Source organism: Gorilla gorilla, chromosome 2 (assembly GCF_029281585.2).
Source record: "Gorilla gorilla gorilla isolate KB3781 chromosome 2, NHGRI_mGorGor1-v2.1_pri, whole genome shotgun sequence".
Lineage (NCBI taxonomy): Eukaryota > Metazoa > Chordata > Mammalia > Primates > Hominidae > Gorilla > Gorilla gorilla.
Genome location: NC_086017.1, coordinates 35,461,704 through 35,481,108, shown reverse-complemented (window position 1 = coordinate 35,481,108; position 19,405 = coordinate 35,461,704). Strand labels below are relative to the sequence as shown.

Genomic DNA, 19,405 nt, shown 5'->3' with positions numbered 1-19,405 from the left:
AGCTGACTTGAAATTCAGAAAAAGTCGATGATGTTATCATCATATTTATAAATGAAAAAGAATATAATTAAAACAACTTTTAGATATGTGTAGGAAATTTAATATGGTGATTATTTTACACTTTTATTGTCTTTATGAGAATGAAAATGTAGCCTTGATTTTTTAGATTCCAATTTAATTGGATGCTGGCATTGTTTATTACTATCAGTAGTTTGGTAATTTGTTCACATAAATTAAGGCAGGGAAATAAATTACAAATAAACTTAAATAACAAGCTTTCAATAGTCTCAATGCAAATTTATTCAAAATGCTCTTGGTAAATAATAATAATTATTATTATTATATTTTTTTTGAGATGGAATCTCGCTCTGTTGTTGCCCAGGTTGGGGTGCAGTGGCACTGTCTTGACTCACTGCAAGCTCTGCCTCCCGGGTTCTTGCGATTCTCCTGCCTCAGCCTCCTGAGTAGCTGGGACTACAGGCGCCCGCCACCATGCACAGCTAATTTTTTGTATTTTTTAGTAGAGACGGGGTTTCACCATGTTAGGATGGTCTGGATCTCCTGACCTGGTGATCCACCTACCTCAGCCTTCCAAAGTGCCGGGATTATAGGCGTCAGCCACCACGCCCAGCCGGTGAATTATTATTTTTAAAGGCATGTTGTTAATTTTTATTCAATGTGGAATACTGGGAGCAATTGCTATAGAACATGATATCTTATTACTGTGAACATATAAGAATAAAAAAAGGTAAAATCAAAAGACTCTTCTGGGGCTAAAGTGAGCATAATTCTGTTAGCCTGCATGTGTCAGATATACATCACTCTCTTTTATGATCTGTAGAGTTGAGGTGCTTTTATAAACATGCAGATAGGAGTTTGCTAGTTTGTGGTTGTTCAAGGCAATTTCCTGTTCTCTTTTCTGAATATTGTCAGCAAAAGTGTTAAAATTGAAGAGCTACCCAGGGTGACATTTTTTTTAAGAGATAGAGATAGTGATGATAACAGCAAGGGAGAAGGTGCAGAATAGGTTTCTCATTTAGCTTCTCTCTTCTAAGGCCAAAGGTGGTTTGTATTAAATATGCATACCTGTTCTAGGGATGGGATCATCATATTAACTGGGTAAGTTGCCCTCTCTCCCCTTAACCCAGATTTTGATTTTTAGTGACCTGGACATTGCTCAGGGGACAACTTTCTGCTGATAAACAGGAGTTGAAAGAGACTATTATTTCAGGTTTCTGTTACAAAAACATATAAAAGTCTCAAGGGAGAACCTCCTGTGTTTGCCACTAGTGAGCTAGTGAGCAATGTAAATTACCATTTGTTGAGAATGGGAACGTAAAAGACAAATTGGATTCTAGTGTTAATTTCTACTTTCTACTCTGCCAAGGCTGCCAATCTTATTTGTGTATTTTGATTTTGTTTTTGCATAGCCTCTAGTGAGAAAGTTGGGGTTGCAGAAGTAATAAATAGGTGTAAACATTGCCTCTAGGAAAAGAAACCTTCAGTTTTATTCTAGCTTAATTATGTTTTCACATACTTGGGTTAATAAGCCTTTAACATATTTCTTTATGCATTCATTGTAGAAAATTAGAAAAGGTGTAGAAAAGATAAAAATGGCATATATTTCTACTCTATAGATAATTTTTATTGATATTCTGTTGGGCATATTTCACATTTTTTCCTACGCGTGCATATATTATGCATAATTTTTTTCTGACAAAAATGGGCTCATGTTTTATATATACTCCTTTGTAATGCCCACTAAACAGTGCCATTTTGACAAACTACTAATTTAAAAATACTTGATTATCTTTACTAATATAAATTTTCTATAAAAACTAGAGCAATAAAAGATTAACACCAATTATTTTTAGTATAGTAATTATAGACGTATTTACTCATCGAAACGTCCAAGTTTAAGGGTTTGTATTAAGGGTTTTTGTTTGTTTTTTATCTATTTATTTATTTATTTATTTTTGTAATGGAGGCTTGCTATCACCCAGGCTGGTCTCAAATTCCTGGGCTAAGGGGATTGATCCTCCGGTTTCAGACTCCAGAGTAGCTGGGACGACAGGCCTATGGCACCATGCCCTAGGTTTTATAAGTTGTTTGATATTATAATTGGGAGTTGACTTGAAATATCTGCAAATGACTTCCATTGTATTCTATAAATAATGTGTATCCCTTAAGGCTTTTCCTGACTTTAAATAGAATGGTATATCTTTTTCTTTCCTCAATAGTTGTCATATGATATTTAGAAAAAAGTGTATTGTCACACATTCGTCACACTTATTTTACGGTATTTCTATGTTCTTCCTAGAGAAAATTACAAATAGCATTAGACAAAGTCATCTACATTTCACATGTTCAATTTTTTTGTTGTAAAAAAATACAACATTAAATTTACTGTCTTAGCCATTAAGTGTAGAGTTCAGTAGTGTTAAATATATTTACATTGTTAAGCAACAGATCTCTAGAAGTATTTCATTTTCCAAAACTGAAACTGTATCTACTAAACACCAATTCCCTCTCCCCCCAGCCCTTGGTTAACCACCTTTCTACTTTCTGTTTCTATGATTTTGATTACTGTGGATACTTTATATGATTGTAATCATACAGTATTTGTCCTTTGTGACTGGCTTATTTTGTTTAGCATAATATCCTTGAGGTTCATCCATGTTATAGCACATGACAAGATTTCCATGTTTTTTGAGGCTGCATAATACTCCATTGTATCTATATACGCATTTTAAAAATCCATTCATACATCAGTGAACATTTGGGTTGCCTCACCTTTTGGCTATTTTGAATAATACTGTGATGAACATGGGTGTGCAAATATCTCTTTGAGATTTTGCTTTGAATTCTTTTGGATATATACCCAAAAGTGGGATTGCTGGATCATATAGTAATTCTATTTTTAATTTTTTGAGGAACCTCCACACTATTTCCATAATGGCTGTAGCATTTTTCTAGCATTTTATGTTCTCACCAACAGTGTAGAAATGTTCCAGTTTCTCCACGTCCTTACCAACACTTATTTTCTGATGGCTGTCTTAATAGGTGTGAGGTGATATCTTATTGTGGTTTTGATTTGCATTTCTCTTATTAGTAATGTTGATTATCTTTTCATATGCTGTTGACCATTTGCATATCTTATTTGGAGAATTGTCTATTGAAATCCTTTATCCATTTGAATGGGGTTATTTTGTTATTGTTGAGTTATAGAAGCTCCTTATCTATTTTGGATATTAACCATTTGATGGTTTACAGATATTTTCTCCATTCCATACGCTGCCTTTTCACTCTGTCAGTTGTTCTCTTTGGTGCCCAGAAATTCTTAAGTTTGGTGTCCTGTTTGTCTATTTTTGCTTTTGTTGCCTGTGATTTTGGTGCCATATCCATGAAATCATTGCCAAATCCAATGTCTCAAAGGTTTTCCTTTATGTTTCCTTCTAGGAGTTTCAGAGTTTTAGGTATTACTTTTAGGTCTTTAATCTATGTTAATTTTTGTATGTGGCATGAGAGTCCAACTTCATTCTTTTGCTTGTTATCCAGTTTTCCCAGCACCATTTGTTGAAGAGACTGTCCTTTCCCCACTGTGTAGTCTTGGCATTCTTGTGAAAAATCATTTGGCCTTTTATGTAAGGGTTTATTTCTGTGCTCTCTCTTCTGTCTGTATGCCAGTGCCACACTGTTTTAGATTTCTGTTGTTCTGTAGTAAAATCAGGTTTTGAAATCAGGAGGTGTGAGGCCTTTAGCTTTATTCTTCTGATTAAAGACTGATTTAGCTCTATGGGTCCTCTTGAGATTCCATATGAATTTTAGATTTTTTTTTTGTATTTCTGCAAAAAATACCATTGGGATTTTGGTAGGAATGGCATTGAATCTGTAGATCACTTTGAATAGTTTGGACATTTTAACAATATTTTAAGCTTTTAAATCCATGAGAATGGAATGCCCTTCCATTTATTGGTATCTTTTTTTCATTTCTTTTAACAATGTTTTGTATTTTGACATTATTCTCACCTCCTTGGTTAAGTTTACTCTGTGGTAGTTTATCCTTTTTGATGCTATAGTAAATGGGATTGTTTTCATAATTTCCTTTTTTGATTGGTCATGGTTACTGCGTGAAAACATAACCAATTTTTGTGTCCTGCAACTTGCTGAAATCATTTATTAGTTGTAATAGTTTTTCTGTGGAATCTTTTGGGTTATCTACTATAAGATTATGCCATTTGTGAGCATAATTCTACTTCTTTTCCAATTTCTATGCCTTTTATTTCCTTTTCTTGTCTTAATTGCTCTGACTAGGACTTCTAATACTATCTTGAATATTGGTAATATTGGGCATCCTTGCCTTGTTCCTCCTGATCTTAGAGGAAATTTAGTCTTTCACCAGTATATGTGCTGTTAGCTGTTGGCTTAGTGTGTATTGCTTTTATTATATTGAGGTGTTTTCTTTCTATTTCTAGTTTGTTATGTGTTTTTATCAGGAAAGTGTGTTGAATTTTGTCAAATGCTTTTTGCACATCAATTGAGATGATAATGTGTTTTTTGCCCTTCATTTTGTTAATATAGTGTAGTACAATGATTTGTTTTCATATTTGGAAACATCCTTGCATTTCAAGTATAAATCCCATTTGCTTATTGTGTGTAATCCTTTTAATGTGCTGTTGGGTCAGGCATGGTGGCTCCTGCCTGTAATCCCAGCACTTTGGGAGGCCAATGCAGGAGAATCGCTTGCGGCCAGAAGTTTAAGACCATCCTGGACAATATGGTAAAACCTTGTCTCTAGAAGAAATTTTAAAATTAGCCAGGTGTGAAGGCACACAGTTGTAGTACTAGCTACTTGGGGCAGGGGTTGTGGGGTGTTAAGGAGGAGGGTGGGTGTGCTGAGGTGGGAGGATCACTTGAGCCTGGGAGGTTGAGGCTGCAGTGAGCCATTGTCATGCCACTGCACTCCAGTGTGGGCAACAAAATGAGACCCTCTCTTAAAAAAAAAAAAAGTGCTATTGAATTGAGTTTGCCAGTATTTTTGGGGGGATTTTTTGCATCAGTCTTCATCACGGGTATTGTTCTGTAGTCCTCTTGTTCTGTCTTCTAGTTTTTGTATCAGAGAAATGCTGGCTTCATAGAATGATTCTGGAAGTGTTCCCTGCCCCTCATTTTTTGGTAAGAGTTTGAAGAGTTAATTCTTCTTTGATTATTGGGTAGAATTTTCAGGTGAAGCCATCTGGTACTGGGCTTTTCTTTGTTGGGAAGTTTTTGATTACTGTTTCATCTTCTTATTTGTTATAGGGCTGTTGAGATTTTTTATTCATGATTCAGTCTTGGTAGATTATATGTTTGGAATGTATTCATTTCTTCTAGATTATCTAATCTGTTGCCATATATGTGTTCATGTAAGTCTTTTATAATCTTTATTTCTGTGACATCAATTATAATGTCCCCTTTCGTTTCTAATTTTAGTTATTTGATTATCTCTTTTTTTTTCTTATGTAATCTAGCTAACGATTTGTCAGTTTTGTTAATTTTTTCAAAAAACAAACTCTTGGTTTCATTGATTTTTTTTCCTCATTGTTTTTCTATTCTCTATTTTATTTATCTTTGTTTTAATCTTTATTTCCCTTCATTAATTTGGTTTAGTTTCTCTTTTCCTAGTTCTTTGAAAGGGTCTAAAGTTAGGTTGTTAATTCGAGATCTTTACTGATTGTTAATGTTAGGTGTAATACTGTTTTAGCCTCATTACATAAATATTGCTCTATTGTGTTTTTGTTTTCATTTGTCTCCTGATATTTTCTAAATTCGCATGTGATTTCATCTCTCACCCATTGGTTATATGAGAGTGAGTTGTTTAACTTCAACTTATTTGTGGATTTTACTGTTTTCCTTCTACTATTGATTTCTAGTTTAATTCCATTGTTGATGGAAAATATACCTTATATGATAATAGTCTTCTTAAGTTTGTTAAGACTTGTTATGTCACGTAACATGTGGTCTATGTTGGAGAATGTTCCAAGTGCAATTGAAAAGAATGTGTATTCTCCTGTTGTTGATTGGAGTGTTCTGAGTATGTCTGTTAGGTCCAGTTGGTCTATAGTGTTGTTCAAGTTCTTTGTGTCTTTATTGATCTTCTGTGTGGTTGTTCTATCCATAACCGAAAGTGGGCTAGTGAAGTCTCCTACTGTTATTGTGTTGGTTTCTCTCTCCCTTCACTTCTGTCAGTGTTTGCTCATAAATTTGGGAACTGTAATGTTAGATGCATATCTTACTGGTGAATTGACCCTTTTATCATATAATGTCCTACTCTGTCTCTTGTGACAGTTTTTGTCTTAAACTCTATGTTGTCTGATGTAAGTACGGCCATTCTCTTCAGATTCCAGTTTTATGGAATATCTTTTTCCATCCTTTTATTTGTAGCCTTTGTGCATCTTTGGATCTGAAGCAGGTGTCTTGTAAACAACCTATAGTTGGATCTTATTTTTTTATTCCATTGGCCAATCTATGTCTTTTATTTGGGCACTTAATCTTTTTTTTTTTTTTTTTTGAGACAGAATCTCCCTCTGTTGTCCAGGCTGAAGTACAGTGGCACAATCTTGGCTCACTGCAACCTCTGCCTCAGGTTCAAGTGATTCTTCTGCCTCAGCCTCCCAAGTAGCTGGGATTACAGGTGCCTGCCACCATGCCTGGCTAATTTTTGTATTTTTAGTAGAGATGGCGTTTTACTATATTGGCCATGCTGGTCTCTAACTCCTGACCTCAAGTGATCTGCCCACCTTGGTCTCCCAAAGTGCTGGAATTACAGATGTGAGCCACCACTCCTGGCCCAATTTATATTTAAAGTAATTATTGACATGGACTCACTATTGGCATTTTGATTATTTTTTTATATGTCTTATAGCTTTTTTGTCCATCTTTCCTCCCTTGCTGCCTTCTTTTGTGTTTCATTGATTTTTTTTTTTTAGTGACATGTTTTGATTTTCTTCTAATTTCTCTTTGTGTATATTCTACAGATATTTTCCTTGACTTTACCTTGCCATTACATAACATATCTTCAGGTGATAAAAATAAATTTTAAATTAGTAACTTCAATTACATATGAAAACTCTTCCTTTTTTCACCTCTGCCCTCCCCTGCTTTGTTTTTGATGATACTTTACCTCTTTTTATATTGTGTATATTTTAACACAGATTTAGAATTATTTTTTATGCCTTAAAAAATTCTATACTATATTTAAGTGATCTGTATTACTGTATTACAATACTAGAAGATGCCATATTTGTCTGTATACAAATAGTCTTCAAAAAGTTCATGGAAAATGTGTATTATGAGAAAACTATGCATGGATTTCAAAATTTTTTGGTATCAAAATAAACTTGTACTAACTTGTTATAACATGTCTGAACAAAATCTAGTTTGTGTTACTAAGAAGGATAAGACATCATTTGGAAAAGAGCCCCTGTCAGAGCAATATGAATTATGCTAAAATTGAAGCAAGAACAAACATCAAGTTTATGAAGAAGCTTAGGTGAAAGAATGGTGAAATCATTGATTTACAATATGTTTACAGGGCCAACGCCTCAAATAAATGAGCAGTTTACAAATGGATAACTTCTTTTAAGAAGAGATGAGATGATGTTAAAGATGAAGCCTGCAGCAGCAGACCATTACATCAGTTTGTCAGGAAAAGATTAATCATGTTCATGCCCTTATTTAAGAGGACCAATGATTAATAGCAGAAACAATAGCTAACACCATAGATGTCTCAGTTGGTTCAGCTTCCACAATTCTATATGAAAAATTAAAGATTCACAGACTTTCCATTCAATGAGTGCCAAAACCATTGTGCCTAGATCAGCTGCAGACAAGAGCAAAGCTTTTAATGGAAATTTTAAACAAATGGGATCAAGATACTGACGCATTTCTTCAAAGAATTGTAGCAGGAAATGAAACAGGGCTTTACCAGCATAATCCTGAAGACAAAGCACAATCAAAGCAATGGCTACTAAGAGGTGGAAATGGTCCAATCAAAGCGAAAGCAGACAGGTCAAGAGCAAAGGTCTTGGCAACAGTTTTTTAGGATGCTCAAGGCATTTTGCTTGTTGACTTTATGAAGGGCCAAAGAACAATAACATCTGCTTATTATGAGAGTGTTTTGAGAAAGTTAGGTAAAGTTTTAGCAGAAAAATCCCCAGGAAAGCTTCACCAGAGTCTTTCTCCATCATGACAGTACTCCTGCTCATTCCTTTCATCAAACAAGAGCAATTTTATGAGAGTTTTGATGGTAAATAATTAGGCATCCATCTTATAATCCTGATTTTGCTCCTTCTGACTTTTTTTGTTTACTAATCTTAAATCTTTAAAAGGCACCTATTTTTTTCAGTTGATAATGTAAAAAGACTGCATTGGCATGGTTAAATTCCCAAGACCCTTAGTTCTTTAGAGTTGAGCTAAATGGCTGATATCATCACTTATAAAGGTGTCTTGACCTTTATGGAGCTTTTGTTGAGAAATAAAATTTATATTTTTTATTTTTATCTTTTGATTCCATTTTTCCAAGAACTTTTTGGAGTCTCCTTGGACATTACCAGGGAGTTACGTATTTTTGTGTTACTGTGTTGCTATTTTTTATCCTTTTGCTTTAAGGGACTCCCTTTATCATTTCTTGTTGGGCAAACCTAGTGGTGATGAACTGTCCCAGTGTTTGTTTATCTAAGAAAGTATTAATTTCTACTTCATTTTTGAAGGGCACTTTTGCTGGATACAATGTTCTTGGTTGGCAGTGGTTTTTTTTTTTCTTTCAGTACTTCAGATATATTCTTCCAATCCCTTCTATCTTGCAAGGTTTCTGCTGAGAAATTGGCTAGTAATCTAACAGAAGCTCCTTTGTAATTGATGATTCACTTTTCTGTTGCTGCTTTTAAGATTCTCTCTTTGTCTATGACTTTTGACAGTATAATTATGATGTGTCTTGGTGTAGTTTTCTTTAGATTTATCCTTGTTGGAGTTCTTTGAGCTTCTTTAATTTGTATATGCATTTATGTCCTCAGATTTGGAAAGTTTTCAGCTATTATTTCTTCAAATAGGCTCTTTCTCCATTTCTCCCTTTCTTCTCCTTTGAGGCTTACATAATGTATATGTTGTTCTGATAGATAGTGGCCCATAAGTTCTTTAAGCTCTTTTTATGTTTATTCATTCCTTTGCCTTTTTGCTCCTTTCCCTTGGCAATTTTGAAAGTCCTGTCTTCACATTTGCTGATTTAAAAAAAATTCTGCCTGCTCAAGTCTACTGTTACATCCCTCTAGTGTATTTTCAATTCATTTACTGTATGCTTCAGTTCCAGAAATAATGTCTGCTACTTCATCATAGTTTTTATAAGTTTGTTGATTTTTTCCTTTTGTTTATGCATTGTTACACCGAGTTTTTGTTTGTTCATCTGTACTCATTTATTTCATTAAGCATCGTTATGGCAGTTAATTTGAATTCTTTGTATGACAATATATTTCCATTTCTTTAGGCTCAATTTGTGGTGATTTATTTATTATTTTTTTGAGACAGGCTCCTGCTCTGTCACCCAGCCTGGAGTACAGTTGTGTGCTGATGGCTCACTGCAGCCTTGACCTTCTGGGCTCAGGCAGTCCTCCCGTCTCAGCCTCCCAAGTAGCTGGGACTACAAATGTGCACTACCACACCTGGCTAATTTTTTGTTTTGTTTTGTTTTGCTAGAGATAAGATTTGGCCATGTTGCACAGACTGGTTTTGAGCTCTGGGCTCAAGGGATCTGCCTGCTTCAGCCTCCCGAAGTGCTGGGATTACAGGTGTGAGCCACTGCGCCTGGCTGCAATTTAGCTTTTTACATTGAATCGGCCATATTTCCCTGTTTCTTTGTATTGTTATTTTCTGTTAGGGCTTTGGCATTTGAAGGCTTAGCTAACTCTCCGGTCTTTGCGGTCTGGTTTCATACTGGGAAGACTTTCTTCATCCAGTTAGTCTAGCTAGAGAATCGTGAGACCTTACAAATCTTTTATGGGGATGCATCCTCTTTGGGTTTGTAATTTCTTAATTGAAGAGGTTTGCCTCTGTCCATCTGTCTGCTCCCTCTGGTGTGTCTTTGTCTGCTTTACTTGTGGCCTCTCGTGCTGTAGTAAACTACAGTACTGGAGCTCCACCTTGTGTCTGTTTCTGATACTGCAGGGTCTGATGCTAAACCAAAGCACTTTGATTGCTTTTGTTTTCAATGGCCCTCAACCTGGCACCCTGTTCAATGTCAGTATTTAGATTCAGTCAAGAAGTTTCTAGGGTAGCACTGCCCTCAGCTGTTCCATTGGAGGTATATTCCTCTTCTGCTCCTCCCCAGGGAGAAGGTGGAAGTTGTTGTCTTGTTTGTTTTTCTCAATCTTGCCTTGCTGGGGCAGATAGGAGGGAGGACATGAGCTTTGATGCTATTTTATGCTCACCTGGGGTGCTGGAACTTATCACAAAGGCAGTTGGATTGTTTGTTATTGTTGAATCCCTGTCTTCATGGGGAAAAAAAGCCCTGGGGTTTCTTGTTTTGCCATCTGGCTGACCACACTCAAATGTTACCTGTTTTTTTTAGACATTATCTTAGCAAGAATGGTAAGTCTTTGAACTTGATAGGAATTTGGTGGGTTCAAGCTTTCAAACTTTTTTTTGTAATACATCCATTTGGGAAGAGATGCAGGGAGGAAGAGGTGGTGATTATAAGTAAGGAAGTATGGAAAAAGTTGTAAATTCTTGAAGAAAGCATGAGGTAAGGTTTTACTCCTGTTTTTTTTTTTTATCCCTGTGTGCCCTTTAGTTCAGTTTAGTTCATACAAATTAGATAGACATGAGCCTCTGGTTGAGTCTAATCTTGAAAATATTTTCTTTGTGATGGGGTTGGTTTTAGAAGAGTAGCCTGGAATACGAAAGCTTTTATTTGTATGGTTATCATGTGTCTTCAACCTTTATGTCAATAATTGCAGACTTAGAGTAACAGTTCTAAGTTAATGGTAAAATGTTACCTACTTACGATTCCATAGCATCTATCTTCTTTGAGTACTTTCTTAGAGTGTGATTTTAATGATTATGATCTTTGTTCTAACTATTTTGAGGCTCCATTAAAAAATAAATTATGATTTTATTGTTAGAATCGTTTCTATAAATTAACGTCACTGTGCCTGGCCCTTAAATGTAAATTTGTTTTTATCAATCAACTGTTTCTTCATAAAAAGCAAAGAATATGATTAGAAATTTGAAGACTATCTGGTATTTTAAAAATAAAGTTCATCTTTCTGGCCAGCTAGTTCATCGTCTAACTTTTGCAGAAGTGGAATGTGAATGTGAAAACTTTGTGAAACAGAATTATTTTCTTTTATCCAAAGCTACTTTTAATTGTCTTTGAGCAGTGTTAATGGAAAAACTTATGAATGTAGGAATGTATAAGAATGTAGTTTAAAATCTAGTAAAATGAGTTATTTTTAATACTTTTATTTTGAAATATTATTAAATCTTTAATTGTATATAAAACTTACTGCATTGTGAAATTATAATTAATGTTTGAGTTTCCTGAGGATATATTAAATTCTTATCTTCGTTTAGACTTTTCAGAGGTCATGTATTTTGATTTTTAAACATACTTAATTATACAGTTTTTAAAAATAAAAACTTTAAAGCGGAATTGAAATTGCATACTGCTTAAGTGAACAAAATCTCTGTATCTCCTATTATCTGTATTCTGTTTCTTTAATTTCTACTAAAATTTGAAGGCCTGTGAAGATATTTTAATTCTCATTGTGTCTTTTGAGTTTTTTTTTGACTCTGAAAAAATAGGCCATCACAATATCTTTTTAGTGGGATGTCATATTTGTCAGCATTAAGGAATCCCAGAAGGAGAGAAGTATATTCTCTGCTCCTCTTAAGAAGACAAGGAAATTTGTAGACCTTGGAAATTTGATTTGACATCCTCATCTGCTGTAGGAATGTTTAGAATTAAGATCACCAACCTGTGCCTCCTTGAAACTGGTAGAGAAACTGGGATCAGTATTGGGATACCCAGAGCTGATATGTGAGGAATTATTGGCATGATCTACAAATGTGTGAAATTTGAGGATTTTATAAGCCATTTCAGTCATATCAGTGTTTATTAACTACATAGGTTAATATTTTGTGTAGGTCATTTTTGTTTATACTGTAGTCTTCAGTAGCTTAATGGTGGGAAGCTTACATCTGGAAGCTTTTGGGGCTTCTGCACCTAGCCGGGTTCAGTCATTGTGATTCTGTAACTTCACCAAAACTCAAATTTCTTGGGAGGTTTTGAGGACCACAAAAATTAACTTGAGGCCAGGCGTGGTGGCTCACACCTGTAATGCTAGCACTTTGGGAGGCCAAGGCAGGCTGATCACCTGAGGTCAGAAGTTCGAGAGCAGCCTGGCCAACATGGTGAAACCTTGTCTCTACTAAAAATACAAAAAAAAAAAAAGATTACCTGGGCATAGTGGTGCGCACCTGTAGTCCCAGCTACTCAGGAGGCTGAGGCAGGAGAATCACTTGAAACTGGGAGGTGGAGGCTGCAGTGAGCCAAGATCACACCATTGCACTCTAGCCTGGGCGACAGAGCAAGACTCTGTCTCAAAAACAAAACAAACAAACAAACTTGATATCTTATAGAATTGGGAAATGTTTGTATTTTTGGATTGCTGGAGACTGCTCTAGTGATTCTGGTGACTATACCCACATTTTGGGCTCAGTCAAAACTACAGGTTCATGTTGTATAATAAGAGCCAGACGGTCAGTAAATAGACCTGTGTTTTCTATAGATTTAAAAAATCAGTCTGAAAGATAATTTTGCCATTAAAAAAGAAAACCCATGTCATGTGTCCATACTCATTGTCTACCCCTTGGTAGGTTATTTAAATTTGATTTTTTGGTTAATTTTAGACTCTTTTTGATCAGAACAATGCTGCAAAAAAAGAAGAGTCAGAAACTGCCAACAAAAATGATTCTTCAAAGAAGTTGTCTGTTGAGAGAGTGTATCAGAAGAAGACACAACTTGAACACATTCTTCTTCGTCCTGATACATATATTGGGTCAGTGGAGCCATTGACGCAGGTAATTATTGCTAAAATTGATTGAAATTAGGAGATGTGCATCTATATTTACTTTTTAATATGTTGATAAAATTATTGTAATTACTTGCTTTGGAAATTTGTAATTTCATCTGTCTGTAGTCATAGTCAAAGTAGGGTGAAAGATCTAGAAGTAGAAATGTATTTACTTCTTTTTGGGGATTAAAAACCGTCAGAAGAGGCTGAGCGCAGTGGCTCACACCTGTAATCCCAGCACTTTGGGATGCCGAGGCGGGTGGATCACAAGGTCAGGAGATCGAGACCATCCTGGCTAACATGGTGAAACTCTGTCGCTAATGAAAATACAAAAAAATACAAAAAAAAAAAATTTTTCTGGGTGTGGTGGCGGGCGCCTGTAGTCCCAGCTACTCAGGAGCCTGAGACAGGAGAATGACAGTGAACCCGGGAGGCGGAGCTTGCAGTGAGCCGAGATCATGCCACTGCACTCCAGCCTGGGCGACAGGGCGAGACTCCGTCTCAAAACAAAAAACAAAAAACAAAATCAGAAAAAAGAAGTATAGAGTAAAATGGTGCCATATGAACTTTTTATGCAAGTCTTCCCCACCCGCCATCTCCCATCACCCCCTGACGCCCCCCCACCCCGTGTCTCGCTCTGTCGCCCAGGCTGGAGTGTAGTAGCGTGATCTTGGCTCGGTGCAACCTCTGCCTCCCGGGTTCAAACGATTCTCCTGCCTCTGCCTTCCAAGTAGCTGGGATTACAGGCATGCGCCACCACGCCTGGCTAATTTTTGTGTTGTTAGTAGAGACAGTGTTTTGCCATGTTGGCCAGGCTGGTCTTGAACTCCTGACCTCAGGTGATCCATCCACCTTGGCCCCCCAGAGTGCTAGGATTACAGGCGTGAGCCACTGCGCCCAGCCTTGTAAGTCTTTAAGTTCATATTGTCATTAATGTTAATGGTAGTACCTTGCAGAATTTGTACATATACACTGACTGTTGTTTACTGCTTACTATGAACTTGGCTTACATGTATTATCTCATTTGATCCTAACCATTTTGGGAAGTAGGTACTGTTATCTCTATAGATGAAGAAAGGGAAGCTTACATAAATTTAAGTAACTTGTTCATATCTCTCAACTAGTAAGAACTGGGATTCAAAGTAGATCTCTCTGACTCCAAAGTCTTGCTTTGTTCGTATTATTTTACTCTGCTCCCTGTATTATAAAAAAAAAAGCATTAATTTTCCATTATTTATGAAAAGTAATGTTTTTATTTTTTCAACTGTTTAATACTGTTTCTAATAATTATTGATGTCTTAAATTAAAACTGACTTTATAATAATACAAACTTGATACAAAATGAACAGTTTCTCAATTTTGAGGTTAATTTAATATGAATAGTGAAGTTGACTATTACTGAAGTTGTATATGTTTTTCTCTTTGCAGATCTAAGTATTCATATAGTGTAAATGACAGGATGTGGATTATACTATGAAAAATTGATATTAAGGATTTATTGAGTAAAATTTTTTTGAATTTTTCAATGCAGTTCATGTGGGTGTATGATGAAGATGTAGGAATGAATTGCAGAGAGGTTACCTTTGTGCCAGGTTTATACAAGATCTTTGATGAAATTTTGGGTGAGTACTTGCTTAGGATTTAATGCGTGTTTCTATTAATATCATCATAGTTTCCTTTTATATATAAAGCCAGACTTAACCAGTATAAATTTGAAAGGTGTATCTCTGGCTTTTATCCTTCTGAATATAAATGATCTTCAGAAAATTTATACCACGATCTGTAATGTTTTCATATCTCTGTTTCATCTTTGTTTCATTTTCTTCATCTATGAAATCAATGTGTTATATTTGTAATCCCATAGTTGGTCTGTACTCCTCTATGTGTAGTCATCTGGGATTTGCTAGCATCACAGTTACCTGGAGTCATCTTGAATATGGAGATGACAGGGACTGATTTTGCAGATTCATTGAGTTGGTGGGATATGTAAATATGTTTTTCACCAACAAATCAGATATTTCTGTTGGGCAGCCAAGTGTAATAACCATTGCTGTAAATGATCTCTGTCCTCTCCAAATCACATGATTAATTAAATTATGTGAATGCCTAGTTGACTGCTAGGGAATGCTTGTACTTTGGAAATATTTTAACCAAGGACACTCTAGAAATTCTCTTGCTCTGCCACCTCATCAGTGCAACTTGAGGTTTCTTAGTGCAGTTGTATGGGTCTCAGAACTTCTTCTGTTGGTATTTGGTGAAGAGATAAGAGATTAAAACTGTGTTGCATTTTATACCTTTACTCTTGCCTCCATATTATAATTTTACTGTTTTAAGTTTATTGCAAGTGTTTGTCAGGAGCACATTTCTTCCATGATTGTGTTCAAATTTCCTTGAAGCAGTGGTTAATGAATGCAAAAATATTTATATTGTCAGCTATAGTGCCTAGGATACAGAATTTTGATTTCTAAGGGTGTTAAAGACTTTTTCTTTGTAACTGAAAATGAACTGGTTTCTATTCAATATGCCTATAAAGTCACTAGTTTATTGAAAGTGGTCAATAGAATGCAATTGTTTGTTACCAAGAGAAAATATAATTAAACAAAAGTTTTTACTTTTAGACCTGGATTTGGGTGTTGTAAAATGCAGGTGTTTGTTCTTACTTAATTTGTTTTGATTAATATGTATCACTAAAACATTTCCTCCTCTTTTTTTGTGGTGGAAAACATAACAGTAATTTGGTGTGATAATACAATTTAGGAATATTATTTGGAAAATAAGATTTTATATGAGAAGTTAATAGTAATTATTTTCATTAACTATTACCATATGTAGATGTTTATATTAAGCAGTGATGCACATACAGTTGTGTCCATGTATTTATTTATATAATTTTGTATATTACTCATTGAGGTGTTTAATTTTGTAGTTAATGCTGCTGACAATAAACAGAGGGATAAGAACATGACTTGTATTAAAGTTTCTATTGATCCGTAAGTATATTTAAAGTTTAATTTTTTATGCTAAGTTTTATTCAGATAGTCCCCAATTTATGAGTACTCCTCAAATAATGTATATGGGTAGTACTCTTTTGTTTCCCTGTTGTTTGAGACTTTGTTATTTTTGCCTCTTTTCTGTGTCATTTATTGTCTTTTCTTCCAAAGAACTTCCCTATCGGGGCTCTTGGAGACCATTTTTCTTTGATGCTGTGTATGCTATTTCAGCTGCTAGGGTAATCACCCTATCTTTTCTTACCCTTACTTTTGGGACTCAAGGCTAAGGGCTATTGTTAGTGTGATTCCAGTTATATTATACTTTAAATTTACTTTTCATGACTGGTGTTTGGAGTTTTCCATTATTTATGACATAATTTAATAGATTAGGTACTGTTGTTGTAACCAGTTGTTTAGCTAATTATATTACTGTGGTGATTTTTATTATTTTTTTGCATAGAATGAAGATGTATAAAAAATAGTAGCATTAAATCAGAAACATAGCTATTAAATTTATCCTGTTTTTACCAGCATGCCTTTTGTAAAATATTTCATTCATCCTTTGTAATTTCATTAGTAATTTAGCATGATTTTAAGATTTTTCTCTAGTAAACATAAAAATCTAATAATTCAGGTATAGTCTTAATAGTAATAATCTAATTTCAGTTAAGATTAGTAGTATAATAAAACTATAATTTGTATTTGGTTATACCATGAAGTTAACTATATTTTATATGAAAATGTTACCATATAACTGTGCTGTCGAGATTATTTATTTTTCTTCTCCATTCTTTTTTTTTAAATTTGGATTATTTCTATAATGAATGCATTCTTGAGAAGTTATATAAGGCATACAAGACATAAGTTACAACTTATACAGAAGTTTAAGATGGTTTCAAGGAAATTTTGGCTGTTAAGATTCCTTTTCCTTATTTAGGCAATTGTCAGTTAAAAACCATATCTCCCTTCATTTATTATGTTTTAGGAGAGTAAGGAGTAATAGACACTGAATGTTTGATATCTTTGAATTTTTTTCAAAATCGAACAACTCTAATTAAAACTAAGAAAGAAAGGACCTTGCTTAAATACACTCTTGATGAACATAGTTGCAATTGTTTAGTTCTTTTATGTGGTTCTGGCCATATTAGTCCAAAGATTTTAGCCACATTAATGCAATAAGATTGAATTTAAGAAATAGTGTATAGCATGCCATCATAACAAAGTGATAAAGAAGTGAGCTAAGCCAGGTGCGGCAGCTCACGCCTGTATTCCTGGCACTTTGGGAGGCTGAGTCAGGCAGATCCCTTGAGCCCAGGAGCTCGAGACCAGTCTGGGCAACATGGTGAAAACCTGTTTCTACAAAAAACAAACAAACAAACAAAAACACCAAAATTATCTGGGCATGGTGGCGGCATGTGCTTGTAGTCCCAGCTACTCAGGAGGCTGAGGCGGGAGGATTGCTTGAGCCTGGGAGGTCAGGCTGCAGTGAGCTATGATTGTGCCACTGTACTCTAGCCTGGGCGACAGAGCGAGACCCCATCTCAAAAAAAAAAAAAAAGACAACGAAGAAGTGAGCTATAAGATAACTCTGTAGACTGGATAAGGGCTCTTGGTTTATTTTACTTATCAGTTCATTACAGATTTTGTACAAAGAGTAATTCAACATAATTCTAGTAATTCTAGTGCCTTTATCACTTCATTTTATACTCTGTTTTTAATCAGCAAACATTTTTGTGTAGGCAGAAGAGGGAGGGAGAATTATAACTAAGTTTATTTGCTTCTTAATGTCAATGAGGTATGAATTTTTTTTCATATCCCCCATCTCATTTGAACTGCTTCTGCTAGAAAATTATTTTATTTCAATATAAACAAAAATCCTTAGCTATTCCAAGAAGAAAAGGTGATGGTAGTATATTTTTTCACCCCTCCTTGTTTCTTTTGTTGTTTACAAATCATTGATGAAAAAATTGAGTCTTGATCTTGCCTTTAATTGAATTTCATATACTCCTAAACTTGGCAGTAGGCAAGCATTTTGTGAGAAGTTGCTGATTTGTATATTGTATTTCTGAGTTTTAACTATAACATTTTGTCTCTTGTGAATTTTGTCCCATAGTCATTTTTTACCACATATACTATAGAATTAGTATTATTTTGATTAAAATAAATGTTATTTCAGAGGTGCAATTTTTGCTTCAGTAAGATTTCTAATTTAAGAAGTCATTTTAAAGCTAAATTTAAATGAGAAAAAGAGCTGTTGCACTGTTGATCCAATTGATCCAGTTTTCTCTGCTGTCCATTTTTGTATCCTTTGAGTTGCATTCTTTTTAACATTTTTGTATAGCAGATTTTTATTTTTGTACATTTGTGCACATAAACTTCTTGTGTGGAGGAGAGGTTAAATTTTAATAGCTAATGGGCAAAGTGTATAGGATATATAGTACAACCTAGCTCTTATTCTTTCTTTTCCTCCATAGTATTCTGTGATGTAGGGATAAAATTTAAGGAAAAGGTCATGGTTGTAAAGCCTTGAGAACAGATTAAATACAAGGGATGCCATGCAGAATTTGGACAGTTCTTCCAGAAGTTAGAGAACTTAGAGCAACTTCTTACAAGGGAGCTTAACACTTATTAAATAATACAACATAACAGTATTGAAACAATTTATTTGTGGATGTCTATCTGATTAAAAACAAATGTGGAGGCTGGGCACGGTGGCTCACGCCTGTAATCCCAGCACTTTGGGAGGCCAAGGCGGGTGGATTACGAGGTCAGGAGTTCGAGACCAGCCTGGCCAACATGGTGAAACCCCGTCTCTCCTAAATATACAAAAATTAGCCGGTCATGGTGGCGTGCTTCTGTAATCCCAGCTACTTGGGAGGCTGAGGCAGGAGAATTGCTGGAACCCAGGAGGCAGAGGTTGCAGTGAGCTGAGATCGTGTCATTGCATACCAGGCTGGATGACAGAGCGAGACTCTATCTCAAACAAAAACGAAAACAAACGTGGAAAGCATATTAACCAGAGTTGAAAATATTCCTCTAGCTTAAGTGTTCTTTATTTAGAGTTGAAATTTTAAAACTATAGCTTTCAAAAAATATTGCATACTCATGCTAAATTATATATGTAGACATTTCTTTTTTTAACAAACGGAATCATAGTATATATACTATTTTATGTCTTTCCCTTTATTCAACATATTATAGACAGCCTTCCTTATTAACTTACATAGATCCACTTAATTTTTTTAAACTACTCGCAAGTATTTTATTATCTTGATGTGTCACAATTTATTTAACCTCTTGCCAACTGAT

At 35.0% G+C, this 19,405-nt stretch overlaps 1 protein-coding gene across 2 annotated transcripts in view; it reads left to right on the top strand.

Annotated features, from left to right (window-relative positions):
- The window catches only part of TOP2B (DNA topoisomerase II beta), a 66,810-nt gene that overhangs the window by 6,357 nt on the left and 41,048 nt on the right, over positions 1 to 19,405 (top strand). Inside the window, exons 2-4 of one of the 2 annotated variants that reach the window (XM_031009063.3) lie at positions 12,943 to 13,113; positions 14,638 to 14,728; positions 16,033 to 16,096. In XM_031009063.3, coding sequence (XP_030864923.1) covers positions 12,943 to 13,113; positions 14,638 to 14,728; positions 16,033 to 16,096 — 326 coding nt within the window. The remainder of the gene's footprint in view (positions 1 to 12,942; positions 13,114 to 14,637; positions 14,729 to 16,032; positions 16,097 to 19,405) is intronic. The other variant, XM_031009064.3, reaches the window with a different exon arrangement.